The following is a 14318-nucleotide window of genomic DNA, read 5'->3' on the forward strand; positions in this document are numbered from 1 at the left end:
TGTATGAGATTGTAATTATGTTAGATTCGGTTGAATAAAGATAGTTTGGAATTTTTCCGATGATATTGAAGCGAGGCCATGCATTAAAGTGATCACTGAAATCATTGTTAGCCAAGCACTGACATTATGACATCACAGAGTGTGGATAACACCACTGCGGCATCTTCTGCACCCTCTGCTCCTCCACTTTCATCGGGAGGCCTGACTGCAAGTGCTCCCAATCCTCCACCTCCACCACCTCCTCCACCGGCACCAGGATCTGTTCCTCCACCTCCACCTCTTGGTGAGTTTGACAGAACCTTAAAAATGTGAAATTGAAATTGACGCCGATCTGACGATGACACATCTTCTGATCATCTTACACGGCGTCAGATTAACAGACATACGTGCCATCACGTCATCAGATATGACGTCAGATTGGCGTCAAAGTTCGACCACGTCACGATCATCTCATAAGATACATTGGCTGAACTCCCATACTCTGATGGGCTTCATTTCATAAACTTGAAAAGATTGGCACTCCTGAACTTTGGTGACATAATTCCTGAATGCCAATGATGAAACATAATTGGTAACCTCAACTTAAAAAGGCTGGTTTTTGTTTGTAACGAATACAGCTGCAGTGAGTGGTCACTCTTTACGTGTTTGATTCATGACACTCCAGTGCAGCCATACCTCAAACAACAGCGGGATAGTGAGGGTTTCCAATGCCAATAACACGTTTCCCCCCTGATGTTGTGTGCTTTATAAAGGATGATATTTTGAGGGGTATTTTGATTTTTTATTTCAAAAATGCGCCTGAGGACAGGTGTGTTCCATCGTTTCTCCCTCTAACTATGCCACAGTTCAACAACACCCCAATTACATGCCAGTGCGCTTCGTTTGTCTCATTTTTCATATTTATTGATGCTTTGGCATACATATACTATGATAACATCGTTTCAATCTAACAGGAAAGAAAGGAAAAAGAAGTAAGCATCAATGCGTGTGTGTGCAAGCATGTCACCATCACAAACGTTTTAACTCTCTAACTGGTTTTACATCAATTCAACGTAATTTTATGTTGAATTTTGGTAAAATTGAATGTTTTCACACCTCATCTAACAAAATCTCCAACCCTTGATTTTGTTATCTGGGGTTATATATTCACCATCCCACTACGTCTATTTTCTATCCCGCTCCGTCTATTTCCCATCCTATTACGTTTATTTACCATCCTACTACGTCTATTTACCATCCCACTGCGTCTATTTTCCATCCCACTACGTCTGTTTTCCATGCGTGTCAAGAGTTCATAATTGCTTGGTTTTGCTTCTATTTCTTCTGAAATAACGAAGTCATTACAAACTGCACCTCAATAATTGTAACTGCACCTCACTGTTTCAATGCCAACAAGTCAGTGCGACGTTAATCAATGTAAAAATGGACTGATTTGTTGGTTTGTTTGTGGCTTTTCCTAAATTACCAAGTTCTATTTTTCTAATCTCCCGCCCGATCACGTGATGTAAGGTTTTGTGGCGTATTTTCTATTCCCGAGACTTAACATCAAGCAATCAAAAATGATTCCGTGCAATTATCCTGGCGGTCACGCTTCCACATGGTCATTTTATTGGGATTTAGTTGTACGTCGGGATGCCTTTTCTCTTGCCAACCTTCCTTCTTTACCCGGGCATAGGAGCAGCATCTTTCGTCTCCTCCCAGATAGTTTCAGTACTTCGGAATTGAATCCAAAATGGCAGAGCACTGACTTAAAGCAATGACGCAAATACACTCACTGGCCATCGGGTTTTGAAAATTTTCCGCATAGTTTTTTTTCAAAACAAAGTATTTTAAACATTTGATGCACCACAAGACAAGATATTACATGCCTAATTGCCTAATGCCTATGTTATAAGTCTTATTTGTTTATTTGTTTGAAGCTCCACATAAGAAACTGTTCCGTTCCTTTTACACGCTTCAGAAAAGCATTGACGTTTCATGTCTTGGCACACGCCGACCACCTTGGTTAACCGCCGGGTTAAGCTGGTTGTTAAAAACATATTTCACCTCTATCCAAGGTTTCTGATGTTATAAGTTAGGGTGGGCAATGGGCATGGTTTCTAAAAGAACGGGGAAGAAAAAGGGTCCGTCATTGCCACTTCAAATGATAACATAACATTAACTTGTATTTCCATTATCTTAACATGATCATTGCGTTTCAGGTGTGCCTGGTGTGCCGAACTTCCCCAATCTACCTAGTGGACTGAAGGCGAAACCACGTCATCGGCCCAAATACCGCCTCCCAGTGCTCAACTGGAGCGCCCTGCGGCCCAACCAGGTTGCTGGGACCATCTTCAACGAGCTCGACGACGATTCTGTTTTGCAAGAGGTGCGCATGTTGTACATCGATACGCTTCCTTGATAAACTTAACGATTGTAGGCCGTAGGGTTGAGTGAGTTGACTTAGGTGGAGTAATTAAGAAGTTTTTGATCTGTACGCGTATTCTGCAGTTAAGAATATCATTGGAAATGTTCATGGACCTTGTGTAGACGACGAACAGCTTGATTTTTTGCGCGATATCGAAGCACACTGCAAATCCCTCACGATGACAAGTTGTTGACCAATAGTGCGATAAACTAAACCAAGAATGTGACTGTAATGTCGGAATGTTCAAAGTTTTTTCAACCTAGAACTAATTTTTACTGAAAGTGTGGGCCCGCCCACAATAGAAATAATTTCAAAAAGTTTTTAAAGATTTAGTGAGCGGGATATCTAGGTAGCCTAACCTTTGCCTCCATGTTAAAGCAGAAGTTGAAGTCGTGCATGTAATTAGTTCGATATTTGAACCTTTCCAGCTCGACATGGAAGCATTCGAGGAAACGTTCAAGACGCGTGCGCAGGACAGCGAGGCTGACAGACAGCGCATGCTCAAGATCGTAGAGGCGCAACAGAAGCGCGGTACATCCTTGATCGACGTGACGCGGGCGAGGAATCTTTGTAAGTTTGTGATCGCGACACTTATGATTCTTAAAGGTCAGCTGAATAACCACGAGATGGTTTTTAACGTCTATCCTGCAACATTCTATTTTAACGTCTCGTTAGGCAGATGTAAACGCAGACTTCACTTCTTCCATGAGGAACAGAGACATACCTGCTTGATAAAACGTTATGGTCGAACAAAGTCAATAAAACGAAATATCTCGGGTGTCAAACCCACAACAATGCTTGGTATGAATGACTCGGTTACATGTCTTGTAAAACAATCAAATTTATTTTCACACGAGTCTGTTCATTCATAAACAGCTAAAAATCGATGTCGATCAGCTAGCAGCTAGATCATCTTCAGTTACGCTCATTTATAAAGAATAATAAGCTTATTATTCTATTTGAAAAACATGCCGGGATTATTAATAAAAACAAAAAAAAGAACATCAATCTGCCAAAGAAGACATCCAGCCACATTGCTTTATGTTACGTCACAGTAGTGTTGCAATAACTAGTTTCACTTTTCCAGCCATCACTCTTCGGAAGATAGGGAAAAACACTGATGAGATCTGCCAGGCTGTCTATAGCTACGATCTGGCAGCCCTGCCTCTGGAGTATGTGGAAATGCTGCCGCGATTCATTCCGAACGAGACCGAACTCAAAGCGTTCAAGGATTACGAAAAGAGCGGGAAGTCGTTCGACAACTTGACTGCAGAAGACAAGTTCATGTGGCTGGTGGGTGATTAACTGGTTTTTAATTGTTTGTGACGTCACAAGCATTGCTTCTGACGTCATGTCCTTATATGGCCCCAAAATTTATCTTGCCTTTTTCTCTCAGCCAGACAAATACCGTGTTGCAGTTCTTCAGCATGATTTACTTTTGTAAGAGCAGTAGAATTATTTCATGCCTGCCAACCCATGATGCGGCATGGGTTCATAATATGAAGTAGCCATAAGTAGGGGGGTGTGTTATTTGACAAATTTCACGATGGCAACGTGGTACGGTGCTTAAAATATGTGGAGTAGTATCCAAATCCGGAATATGAAAACAATTATCATATTGGACCACGCTAACCCCCATGTACATGCCCCCTGAAAAGGGGGTATCCATACATTCACCAAAATATGAGTTTTTAAGCCTTTTCACCAAACGACGTGTATTTTGGCGGTATTTATGGTGCTCCTATAGGGGTTTTCGGGGTCTGTGAGTTCAAATATGGCATTAGAAATTACCTCCAAAAATCCAATATAATGGTAATCCAATATGGCGGCCAAAATGGCGCTTAGAATGGGTACTTTCGTAAAGTATAACCAAACATAGTCATGTAATATGTCGAATTATAGGTTTTCGGAGGCGTAGAATACGAATTCATGATTATCTCAAACGAAAAATAAGCTGATAACAACATATTTTCAAACTTATGACGAATATGTAATTGAGTATAAAACACAGTATTCAGCTCTTTGTTAGATTCATGCCGTCAAGAACAGAATTTAAATCAGTCATCGTAACATCCGCTTTGCAACTCAAATTACTCAGGTAAGCTCTCAGATTGGCTCCATAAACAGAAGATGGCAACTTTTTATGGTCTTTCAATAAACGAAAAATATCACTTTGTTTTAAAACTGAGAGTGCAGTGTCACGGGCGTATCTGATCTCGAGGTATAACCGCTTTTGTTTCTCAATCTCTGTTATATTACTATTTAAAATCTCATCCACATCAGAGTCCTTCGTAAAAAGACCGCCTTTTTTTCAGTTCGTTTAAATCATTATTTCGTCTTTTATCAAGTGCTACATTAGCTATTTCTTTGTCGGAGAGGCCCTGTTGTTGCAAATGCTTCTGTTGCTCATCCCAGGCTTTCATTACGACGGGAATCGTAAACTTTGCAATGTTGCCATATTGTCGGAATGAACCAGAAGATTTGGATTCTATCAAATCCTGTGATTTGGCCTTTACTTGAACAGTCGACGCACACTTTAAGTTCTTGGCGCCTCGTTGTTTGAGTTCATAATTTATGAATCCTACCGCCCGTTTTGAATCCAGATTGTGTATAGGGGCACTTTCTAGTTTTTCCGAATCCATTCTTGACAGAGCAATCTCCGATACCTCATCTGAAAGTCCAAATCCAAATATGTCCCATTTCTGGCGTTGGAAACCATCCGCTAGTTTTGGTAATAACATAGTAAGAACCTTAATCACTTCAGGACGTGTGTCTTCTGGTTGAAGCGTTCCAGGGAAATGAAGTCGAATGCAGGCTGTTCGAGATTGAATAAAGCCTGAGCATCGGTTTCACGAAGGTTTTTATTCAGTGTTTGGAAAGCTTCTGTTAGCTTTGAATACTTAGTAGTTTTTGCCCTAGTGTTTTTGCCCTTTGAATACTTAATGAGGGATAAAAAAGGTTCTACCAGATGCAATTGAATCAGTGCTCCTACAACGTACATTACTCTCATGAAATCTAGTTCTAGAAAACATCTTACAATACAAGCGAGCTGGTTTGTTACTTGCTCAAATTTTTGTAGAAATCTATTCACGTCTTGAAGATGGTGAACAACTACAGCGCAAGTGAGTGTCAACCGATTAAATCTTTCATCTTTTAAACATACGGAAAGATTCTTTTTCGGCGCTATGAAGATATCAAAATCCACTGCTCTGTTCCAAGGCTTATGATTGAAGTCGTGGTTTACGAGCCTTGTTATGCAATCGAGTGCTTGCTCGGTCACACTTGAATGTGTATTACTTGCTTCAACGAAGAATTTGGAATAGATTTTGTCCTTTCCAAGAGCGTTCTCTATCTCTGCCCATAACCTCGTGATTATTCTATTGAACATCAATGTTGGATGCACATTACAGAAGAGGTGATCAGGGATGTGCCCAGTCTTAAGTCTTTCAGCTACAAGTTTCTCTACCTCTAGATTGTGCGAAGTCTGATCAGTAAGAATGAAGTCAAGTTTTTCAAACAGAAGTTTGGTGCTGACTCAACTAGCAGCTGATAACACATTTAATACGGCAATCTTCAGTTCCGCTAGGTTTTCACGAGTCTCGGATGCAATTGGCAATGTTGGTAGTGGTCGAAACATGCCATTTACCGTTACACTCTGAACTGAGAAGGACCCAGCTCCTTGCTTTTTTGATCCGTCATCTGCGTACGTAACTGCAGATTTTTCATCGCTGTCCATCATCTGTTTTACGATTTTATCTAACGCCAAAGCTTCTAAACTTCGCCCCACCTGTTTCACGTTGCGCTTATCAGGCAACGTATCTCTGTCTATTTCATCGGGAGACTCATTATGAAGTTTCCATTTTCGACCAAAAACCTTATTGCCGATGGTCACAACGGCCGCTGCCGCCTGTGTTTCTGACATGTGGTTGACGCTTTTTAATTTGTCCATTGCCTCGTAAATCTCTGGACGCACTTTTTGTTCACCTAAACGGATGTGGCGATACTGCGCTGGCATTTCATCATGTTCATCAGATATACTGAGACCAAAATTGAGCTTTCGTTTCTTTCTGTGTCCTCTTAAAACTTTCTCGGAATCACTTACTTCATACTCGCTTCGGTTTTCTTCAGCTGATTGTTCGGAGGAGCCACTTATCTCTGCTTTCTCTTCCAAGTATGATTTTTCTAAGACAGACGTCTGGCGCGATCTGTCGATACTCTGCATATCCTGAGGATATTGCAAAACACAATGCAAAATAACAAGTATAATTCATCAGTATGAACATAAATAAATACTCAGGTATATTCATTGCGCATGCCAGGAAAGAATAAGCCTACTTTTGGGATCAAATTCGAATTCTACGCCCTCGAAAACTTATAATTCGACATATCACACAACTATGTTTGGTTAAAATTTACAAAAGTACCCATTCCAAGCCCCATATTGGCCGCCATATTGAAATACCGCCATATTGAAAATTCTTAGGAATTTTCTAATGTCATACTTGAACACACAGACTCTGAAAAGCCACATATGAGTAAAATAAATACCACCAAAACGCAAGTGTAATGGTGAAAAGGCCAACCATCTCATATTTTTCTGAAAATAGGGTACCTTATGTTCAGGGGGCATGTACATGGGGGTTAGGGGGATCGTATGTCGAATTTTCATAAATATTCTAGATTTTGATACTGCTCCACAAATTTTTAGCAGCGTATGGTATGAATCGACAATTAACACACCCCCCTACCATAAGTTTTCAGTTTTTTCCAAAAAATATTTACAATCACTGGCTTGAGTAGTCATCTTCATAGCAATAACTATCTTAATATTAAGTTTCTTCCAATATAAAGAAGAAAGTAACAATATACATAAAACTAGAGAAATATCCTCCTCATGCGCAAGAACTTCCCTCTTCTCGCAGTTCGGTCGGGTCGAGCGTTTGCAGCAACGGCTCAACATAATGATCTTCCTCGGTAACTTCAACGACAGCGTGATGGGATTGACGCCGCAAATCGCTGCCATCATCGCGGCGTCCATGTCGATCAAGTCATCAGGCCACCTGAAGAAAGTTCTAGAAGTTATCCTCGCATTTGGCAACTATATGAACAGCGCGAAGAGAGGAGCCGTGTACGGGTTTAAGCTGCAGAGTCTCGATACTGTGAGTTTTTGCTTTAAACTGAATAATATTTAAATATTAACTGGTGCGTCATGAAGGTTGCCAAGTGCGCTGCAGGGAAGTGGAAAATGATTCAAGGTGTTGCTTTAGTATTAACTTCTTTCTCTTTTAGTATATTTCATTGAACGTACTGTACTTTAACGATAATAATGCAACTTTGTGGTCTATTTAATAAAAAAAAAACTTTGATCAATCAATTGCAGGCAGTGAACCGTTACTTGGTGGGACTGCTACGACGACTCACTCGATCAATGTCATAATAATTTGTGCGATCGTTGAAATTACGTTAAATTTTCATCTGCAGCTGATCGACACGAAATCAACGGACAAGAAGCAAACTCTGCTCCACTACATTGTGAACGTCATCGAGAACTACTATCCCGACATCCAGCACTTCTATAACGAGCTCAGATACGTGGACAGAGCGAGCAAAGGTAACCCAAACAGCAAATCCGTCATTTTTACATTGATTCAACGTCTGCAGACGTTGAACCAATGTAAAAATGACTGATTTTGTTATCTGGGAAGCAACCGGTTTGGAAAGGAATCATTCTACATAAGATTACGCAGTCAAGTCTATCTACAGTTTCCACGTTGATGATGATGATGATGATGATTGTTATTATTCTAGTATCACTGGACAACATCCTTGCGGATGTGCATGCCATCAAACGCGGTGTGGCGTTGACGCGGGAGGAGTATGAGACTCACCAGCATCCAGTTCTCAGGGACTTCTTGCAAGCATCCCAGGATAAGGTTACTAAGGTATGATGGGGTGGTTTTTTATGCATTTTTGTGCTTTGGTAAGTTTTTGTGCTCGCAATGGTTTACTACAGCTGGGATGGTTTTTATGGTAGAGAATGGTTTTCTATGGTTGCAAGATGTTTTGGTTTTGATACAATCATCTTTATTTGTACAATAATTTTAATGATACAACGATAATAATCTTTATGCAATGAAAAAAACAGGAGAATTTATGTTAATTAAAGTCGAATAACCAGCTTCAAGTTGCCCAAAGAAGTTGATAGGCGAGACAATCCTAACGATATTCTTGGTGCTTGAACCGCAATCGTTATTGCACAGGGATGGGCTAGTTGCTAGGCAACTACACTGGTAATCTCCTGACAAGCTCACGTGACTCGTGCAAAACCAACGGCGCGTATCATTTTATTATCTCTAAGGTTTTCCAAGACGCTGAGACGGCCCAGGAAGCTTACAAGAAGGTTGTGGAATATTTCGGGGAAACCACCAAGACGATGCCCCCTGAAACATTTTTCCCGATGATTGACAGATTCATCAAGGGATTCCAGAAGGCGGAAAAAGACTTGGAAGACTGGAAAATTGCTGATGTAATACGCTCTCAGTCTTCATACTTTGTGTCATCATTAACGATTTGACTTACTCTTTTTGCCATGCATTGTGCTAAGGTATCTACGTCTTTTAATTGTAATGTTTTCAACATCTCATACGTTTAGACTATCATTTTGTGTTATACTATATGACTATGTTCTCTAGCGTTTTGTATTTAATATAAAATAAGTATCTTTTAAAGGCTTTACAGTGACATCCTTGATAAGGGTTAGATGTACAGCCGAAAACGTTTGCTATTTTGTTTTTGTTATGTTACTACCGTGTTGTTGTTGAGTTTTGTTTGTCTATTTATGATCTGCTTCAAACAACGTCATTTAATGATCGGTGTTTACTTCAGGAAAAGCGAGCTGAGAAGGAGAGGAGAGCCATGGAGCAGAAAGAAGAGAAAGCCATGAGGAAGAAGATGAAAGATGAACTGAAGACCGGAGAGCAGAAGTTGATCAACGAATTGCGCGGTAAACGGAAGGACAGGAGGGCGGTGGAGAGCAAGGATGGGGCCATTGAAGACAACATCAATTGTAAGTTTATAAATCCATTCATCTTGGCCGCTAGTGAGCGTATAGATGATCTTCAAGAAAGCGGAACCCTAATTTTCAGGCTCTTGGTAGGATCCACTTCTTTTGATGAATAACTGGGAATAGTTTGTACTGCACAACGCCTAAGCATTATACAAACCCCTTTGAAATGTTCAACCTCGCATCTTTGCATCCAGATATAAAGTCGGAGCCGTACAGACGAGAAGATACCACTGTACACCGGAGCTTTAGGAAGAAGACTCGGCCGGATCCTTCTCGGGTTGCCCAAATGTCGACCATGCTCTAGCGCCCGGTTGTCAAGGCGACCTGATGACGTCACGGTGACGTGCGCGATTGTCGACGTGGGTGTCTTGCAGCAAGCCGATGATGTCTCCAACAATGGTGCTCTGACGTCATGATTTAGAATGCGATGAAAGCGACTTTGTTCAATTTTGCCGCGTCTTGCGATATTGTTTCAATATATGATTGCAACGGTCATTTCGAAAAACATTTACGTTGGTTTTGATAAATCTATTGCATTTGAACTGCGGCTACCTATTCATTGCAAGGGCTAACGAAACTTTATTATCAACAAATGTCTCTAACAGCATTCTGCCCTGTCGTCTATACAAACTTCTGCTTAGCGAAGTAGAGATATTTTTCTAGTTTCCATTTTTTCTATGCTATTTCGTACGATCGTGTCGGTGTTACGTGTCCAGCGACGTGTCCGCAAGAGTGTGCTCAAGTGTTTACTGTTCTTTATATATTTTTTGTCGTGGAAGCTTTCGGTAGATAGGTCTAACGTCGAGTTTTATTGGATCGCTGTAACTGGTTAATTTAACACCTGTAAGGGATGACAGTAAGGCGGCCTTCAAGTTCACGCATGTCAGATGCTCGGAGTTGGTGTTTTGTTATATCATTGTTTGGGATATAACCAAGTTATAATGTTAATCAGGTTATAATGTTATAATGTCAAGTGATGTCATATCGTGGGGTTCTCATTTCTATGGTGGTTATTTCGAATCGTTTTTTTTAAAGGCAAATTGCAGCGGTCACTGGTCAACAGTAACTTTTAACCAGAGACCTGATATGGCGATTTTTGAAGGTTTTTGACGCTGATTCCGAAAATATCTTTATTTTCCTCCAGCACACCAGGTTTTTGAAGTATTTGAAATTTTGTTGTTTAAATTTGACCTGTAGCGACGCAAATGCGACGAAATTTGACATAATAGTGACAATTTTGACCTCAAGCTTGCACAAAGCTGTTTCCACAATGCATTGTGATTACTAGTTGCATTTTAGAAACGTATTTTTGTATTACTAAATAGTAAATGCGTAAAAACACCTAAAGTATTAAAATGCAAATATTTTCAAAACCTGATGTTCTGGAGAAAGAACGTGCGCAGATTCGGAATCAGCGCCGAAAATTCATGTAGAAAAGTTAAATTGTATCTCTGATTAAAGAATTTAGTTAAAACTTGTTGCCCAATGTTATTTTCAGCATAATTTTGTATTAAATAATTGGTCGCTAACTGGCGCTATCGAGCAACGAAGCCGCAACAATTCAACGAATATGAAGCGAAGCAGTGTTCACCTTGTCAAGCATCTAGCTGTAATATTTCATGTTTTTGTCAATTCCCAAGCAACCCAATTTATTGGTACGTCTGAAGACGTTGAATTAATTTAAAAATGACGGATTTTGTTGTCTGGGAAAGTGTTTTTGACCACTTAAACGTCATTACAGGTCTTGTCATCATGTGGGCTAACAACATCAATGGACAGTAAGCAACTGAGCTTTTTGTTTTGTCATAATCAATTAATCATGTTTCAAATGAAATGTGTTTTTCTTCCCACTCGGAGTGTATGTTTTTAATTTACTCAAAAGTTTGTTTCGTTAATTGTTTATTTTTGTTCAATTCCCTATTAAGTACCAAGTTATATCCTAGTAGAGCAAATCAGTTGATGTTTACATTGATTCAACGCCTGCAGACGTTGAATCAATGTAAAAGATGACTGATTTGCTATTAAGTGTTGCAGTACTGACGCGTGTTTCGTCACCGATAATTCTGTAGTTGTAATTCTTGCACAAGAGGTTAGTAGAACAAACGATGCTTTGGTACATTGTGGAGTATCTGGTACGGTAACGACCCCTTCTTATGTGTCTATTTGTTACTTCGCTCAGGGGTGCCGACTGAATCAACCACGGGTACACCTTAACCCCTCCACAAAAAAAAAATTCAAAAACTTTTAACAGTAATGACAATAATTGATATATCTATCTATGTCATACATTTATATTTTCTAGTTGCAGTTGTTTTTCGATCTTAACCCCTCAGATAAATTAAATCGGCCAACCCACTAGATAAATCGGCCATTCTTTAACAAAAACCACTACTATTGTTATGATTATCAATATGCGGTGAATCCGGGTTACTGTATTGGTGAGGTCTCGTTGAAACAGACAAAGTCAGTCCATGCTTTGAAAGCCCTGATCGTATAATGTGTTTTGTTGCTCTGACAGTTTTCTGTATTTGTATATTGTTGGTCGCTGCTGTCAAGGATTCTGTAGTTCCCAATATCACATATACTTTTTGCTGCTTTATTCGTTCTGTGCCTATTGCTCACGCTTACAAAGTTATTTCTTTGGCCCGTATCACCAAACTACTTCTGGCGAGCTTTGCGAACATTCCAACCGAAAAACTTACATCGATTTATTTGACAACTGTAGAATACAAACGATCTATCACCACAGTGAACCCGCAATATTAAATGGAAGCAGATCGTTTCTATCTGCATTTTGAAGTAAGCTACGATTATGCTGCTAAAAGCGAAACTCAGTCTATTGCATTACAGTGATTTGATTATTTTAAACGTTGAAATCTTGCAAAAGTAATACAGACATTCTATATGTATCCTCTCGTGCAGGTAATATTCGAAATATTATAAAAACGATTTCTCTTTACGTGATGAATCAAGTTCAAGCATGTGACGTCATAATTGAATTGAAGCCCGGTTTGCACTATGGTTGTTTTTCCGCCGTTAATCTAAGACGCCGTGCACTATTCAACGTCGAGTTGCTGTTGTCCAGACAGCAAATCAATCATTTTTTGCATTGCTTCAACGTCTGTAGCCGTTAAATCAATGTAAAAAACGATTGATTTGCTGTCTGGGTGTTAGTATGCAAATATTAACTTTTGTGTTTATATCTGAACAGCATTTGAAAGTTTAGTGTTCTAATCGTATTATTGTGATTTGTGGGGAAACTCTGGAAGCTTCTACCAATACGGCGCTTTGAGAGAAAAGCATTTCAAAACTTGTCCCAAAGTGAACGAATTTTTTTTGTGCAAAAATTCTTGCCTTTGCTATAATTTAGGTTCTAAGTGAAGACTTCGTTTTTTTAGCTCGAAACGAAACGCGAAAGCATTTGAAAACCGACACAGCTCTTTGCAATTTTCAGTTTGTATTTGAGGAGAGGTTGATACAAAAATATTCTGGACTGAAACAAAATTTTGTATCGACATTACTCTTCTCACAAAACTAGTTCTTTTCACAACGTTTCAACGTCTGCAGATGTTAAATCAACGTAAAAAGAACTGATTTTGCCAGCTGGGTAAAGTACCTTGGCTTTGGTTCGAATCTAGTTTTTGTTTCTCCCTAACAAGATTCGCTTCGAGAGGCCTTGCCAAAAACTTAAATTGCAAAATCGTAGTTGAAATCCTTTCATAGCAAAACACTTAGCGCGTTATGTCAGTGTCCTGGTTGTTCTAGGGGCTGAAGAGTTTCTGACGTCATACATTCCACGTAGGCCAGCTCGCCGGGTTTGAATCACTGCAGCTTGATATAACCAATGTTAGTGTTATGCAAGTAGGACGACGTGAAAATGCACCTGAACGATTCGATATTGTTCGTGGAACGATATTAACGAAATGTTACTCTGAATGCGCGTTTGCTTTAAGATGTCTGCTCACATTGAAAAGGTTTTTAATTTTTAGTTAAAAGGTTTTTTTTTATCTCTGCCTCAAAATTAAGTGAATTGAAAAACGGTTTTACATTTTGGTAATTTAACTCTGCTATTAATCGAAAATTCAAATCGGTTATTTCTGTGGTTCACTTCGAATATTGTCCTGGTCCTCCGTAGCATTGTTAAGGACGCTTTACACTTTGCCATATCAAACCCAGATGTTTCATATTATTTCTGTTAATGTAAACGTCCCTGTGCTGTAACAACATGAAAGTGAATTTCTTTGTATTTTTTTCACAAGGGTTTTATGATGGGCTTTATGTTACATCTATTTCAGTGTTTATAATGTCAGAATTACGTAAACAGAGTTTAGTGATACCACCGAAGCCCATGATGCCGTTGTTAGCGGTGCTCGTCGCTTATCGAGAGGAAACCAGATTGATATCAGTAGTTCTTGATATTTCCCCCGCCTGTTTTTGTCGGCATTTGCCTCCCGCCCCTTATTTTCTGTTCCGTGTCTGTGCATTTGTTATCCCATATATGTCTTCTACTTTAATAATTTTGCCCCTCTAGGTGTATGGCGATTTATCCTTTCCCCCAGGGCTTAATTTCATTTTTTTTTTCGGGACTAAATTTATCCTCTACCCTTAGGTGAATTCATCCCTGCCTCCAGCAATAAATTCACATTTTGCTTGGAATTAAATTCACTCCTTATGAGAACCTCTGGTCTTTTTCTGTAGAAGAAACTCATTTGAAGTCGTAGGCTATACGCTGAGTGATTCACACCGATCGGAGTGAAAATAAACTCACTTTCTTCGTCGCCTTCGATGTTTCCGCACTTGCATTATTGCGTCATTTCCGTTGCTCTTCGGCCAGAATAAATTATT

The 14318-nt window shown here is 39.6% G+C and overlaps 1 protein-coding gene across 1 annotated transcript in view; it reads left to right on the plus strand.

Annotated features, from left to right (window-relative positions):
• Positions 1 to 14308, plus strand: part of LOC145776970 (formin-like protein 2) — a 35060-nt gene extending 20752 nt beyond the window's left edge. The window contains exons 13-22 of the mRNA XM_082588226.1: positions 139 to 283; positions 2202 to 2368; positions 2836 to 2977; positions 3495 to 3700; positions 7330 to 7566; positions 7889 to 8018; positions 8216 to 8349; positions 8766 to 8933; positions 9293 to 9473; positions 9668 to 14308. Coding sequence (XP_082444352.1) covers positions 139 to 283; positions 2202 to 2368; positions 2836 to 2977; positions 3495 to 3700; positions 7330 to 7566; positions 7889 to 8018; positions 8216 to 8349; positions 8766 to 8933; positions 9293 to 9473; positions 9668 to 9777 — 1620 coding nt within the window. The 3' untranslated portion in view covers positions 9778 to 14308. The remainder of the gene's footprint in view (positions 1 to 138; positions 284 to 2201; positions 2369 to 2835; positions 2978 to 3494; positions 3701 to 7329; positions 7567 to 7888; positions 8019 to 8215; positions 8350 to 8765; positions 8934 to 9292; positions 9474 to 9667) is intronic.
• The last annotated feature ends 10 nt before the right edge of the window (positions 14309 to 14318 follow it).

This window comes from Aplidium turbinatum, chromosome 9 (genome assembly GCF_918807975.1).
Source record: "Aplidium turbinatum chromosome 9, kaAplTurb1.1, whole genome shotgun sequence".
NCBI classification, from domain to species: Eukaryota; Metazoa; Chordata; class Ascidiacea; order Aplousobranchia; family Polyclinidae; genus Aplidium; species Aplidium turbinatum.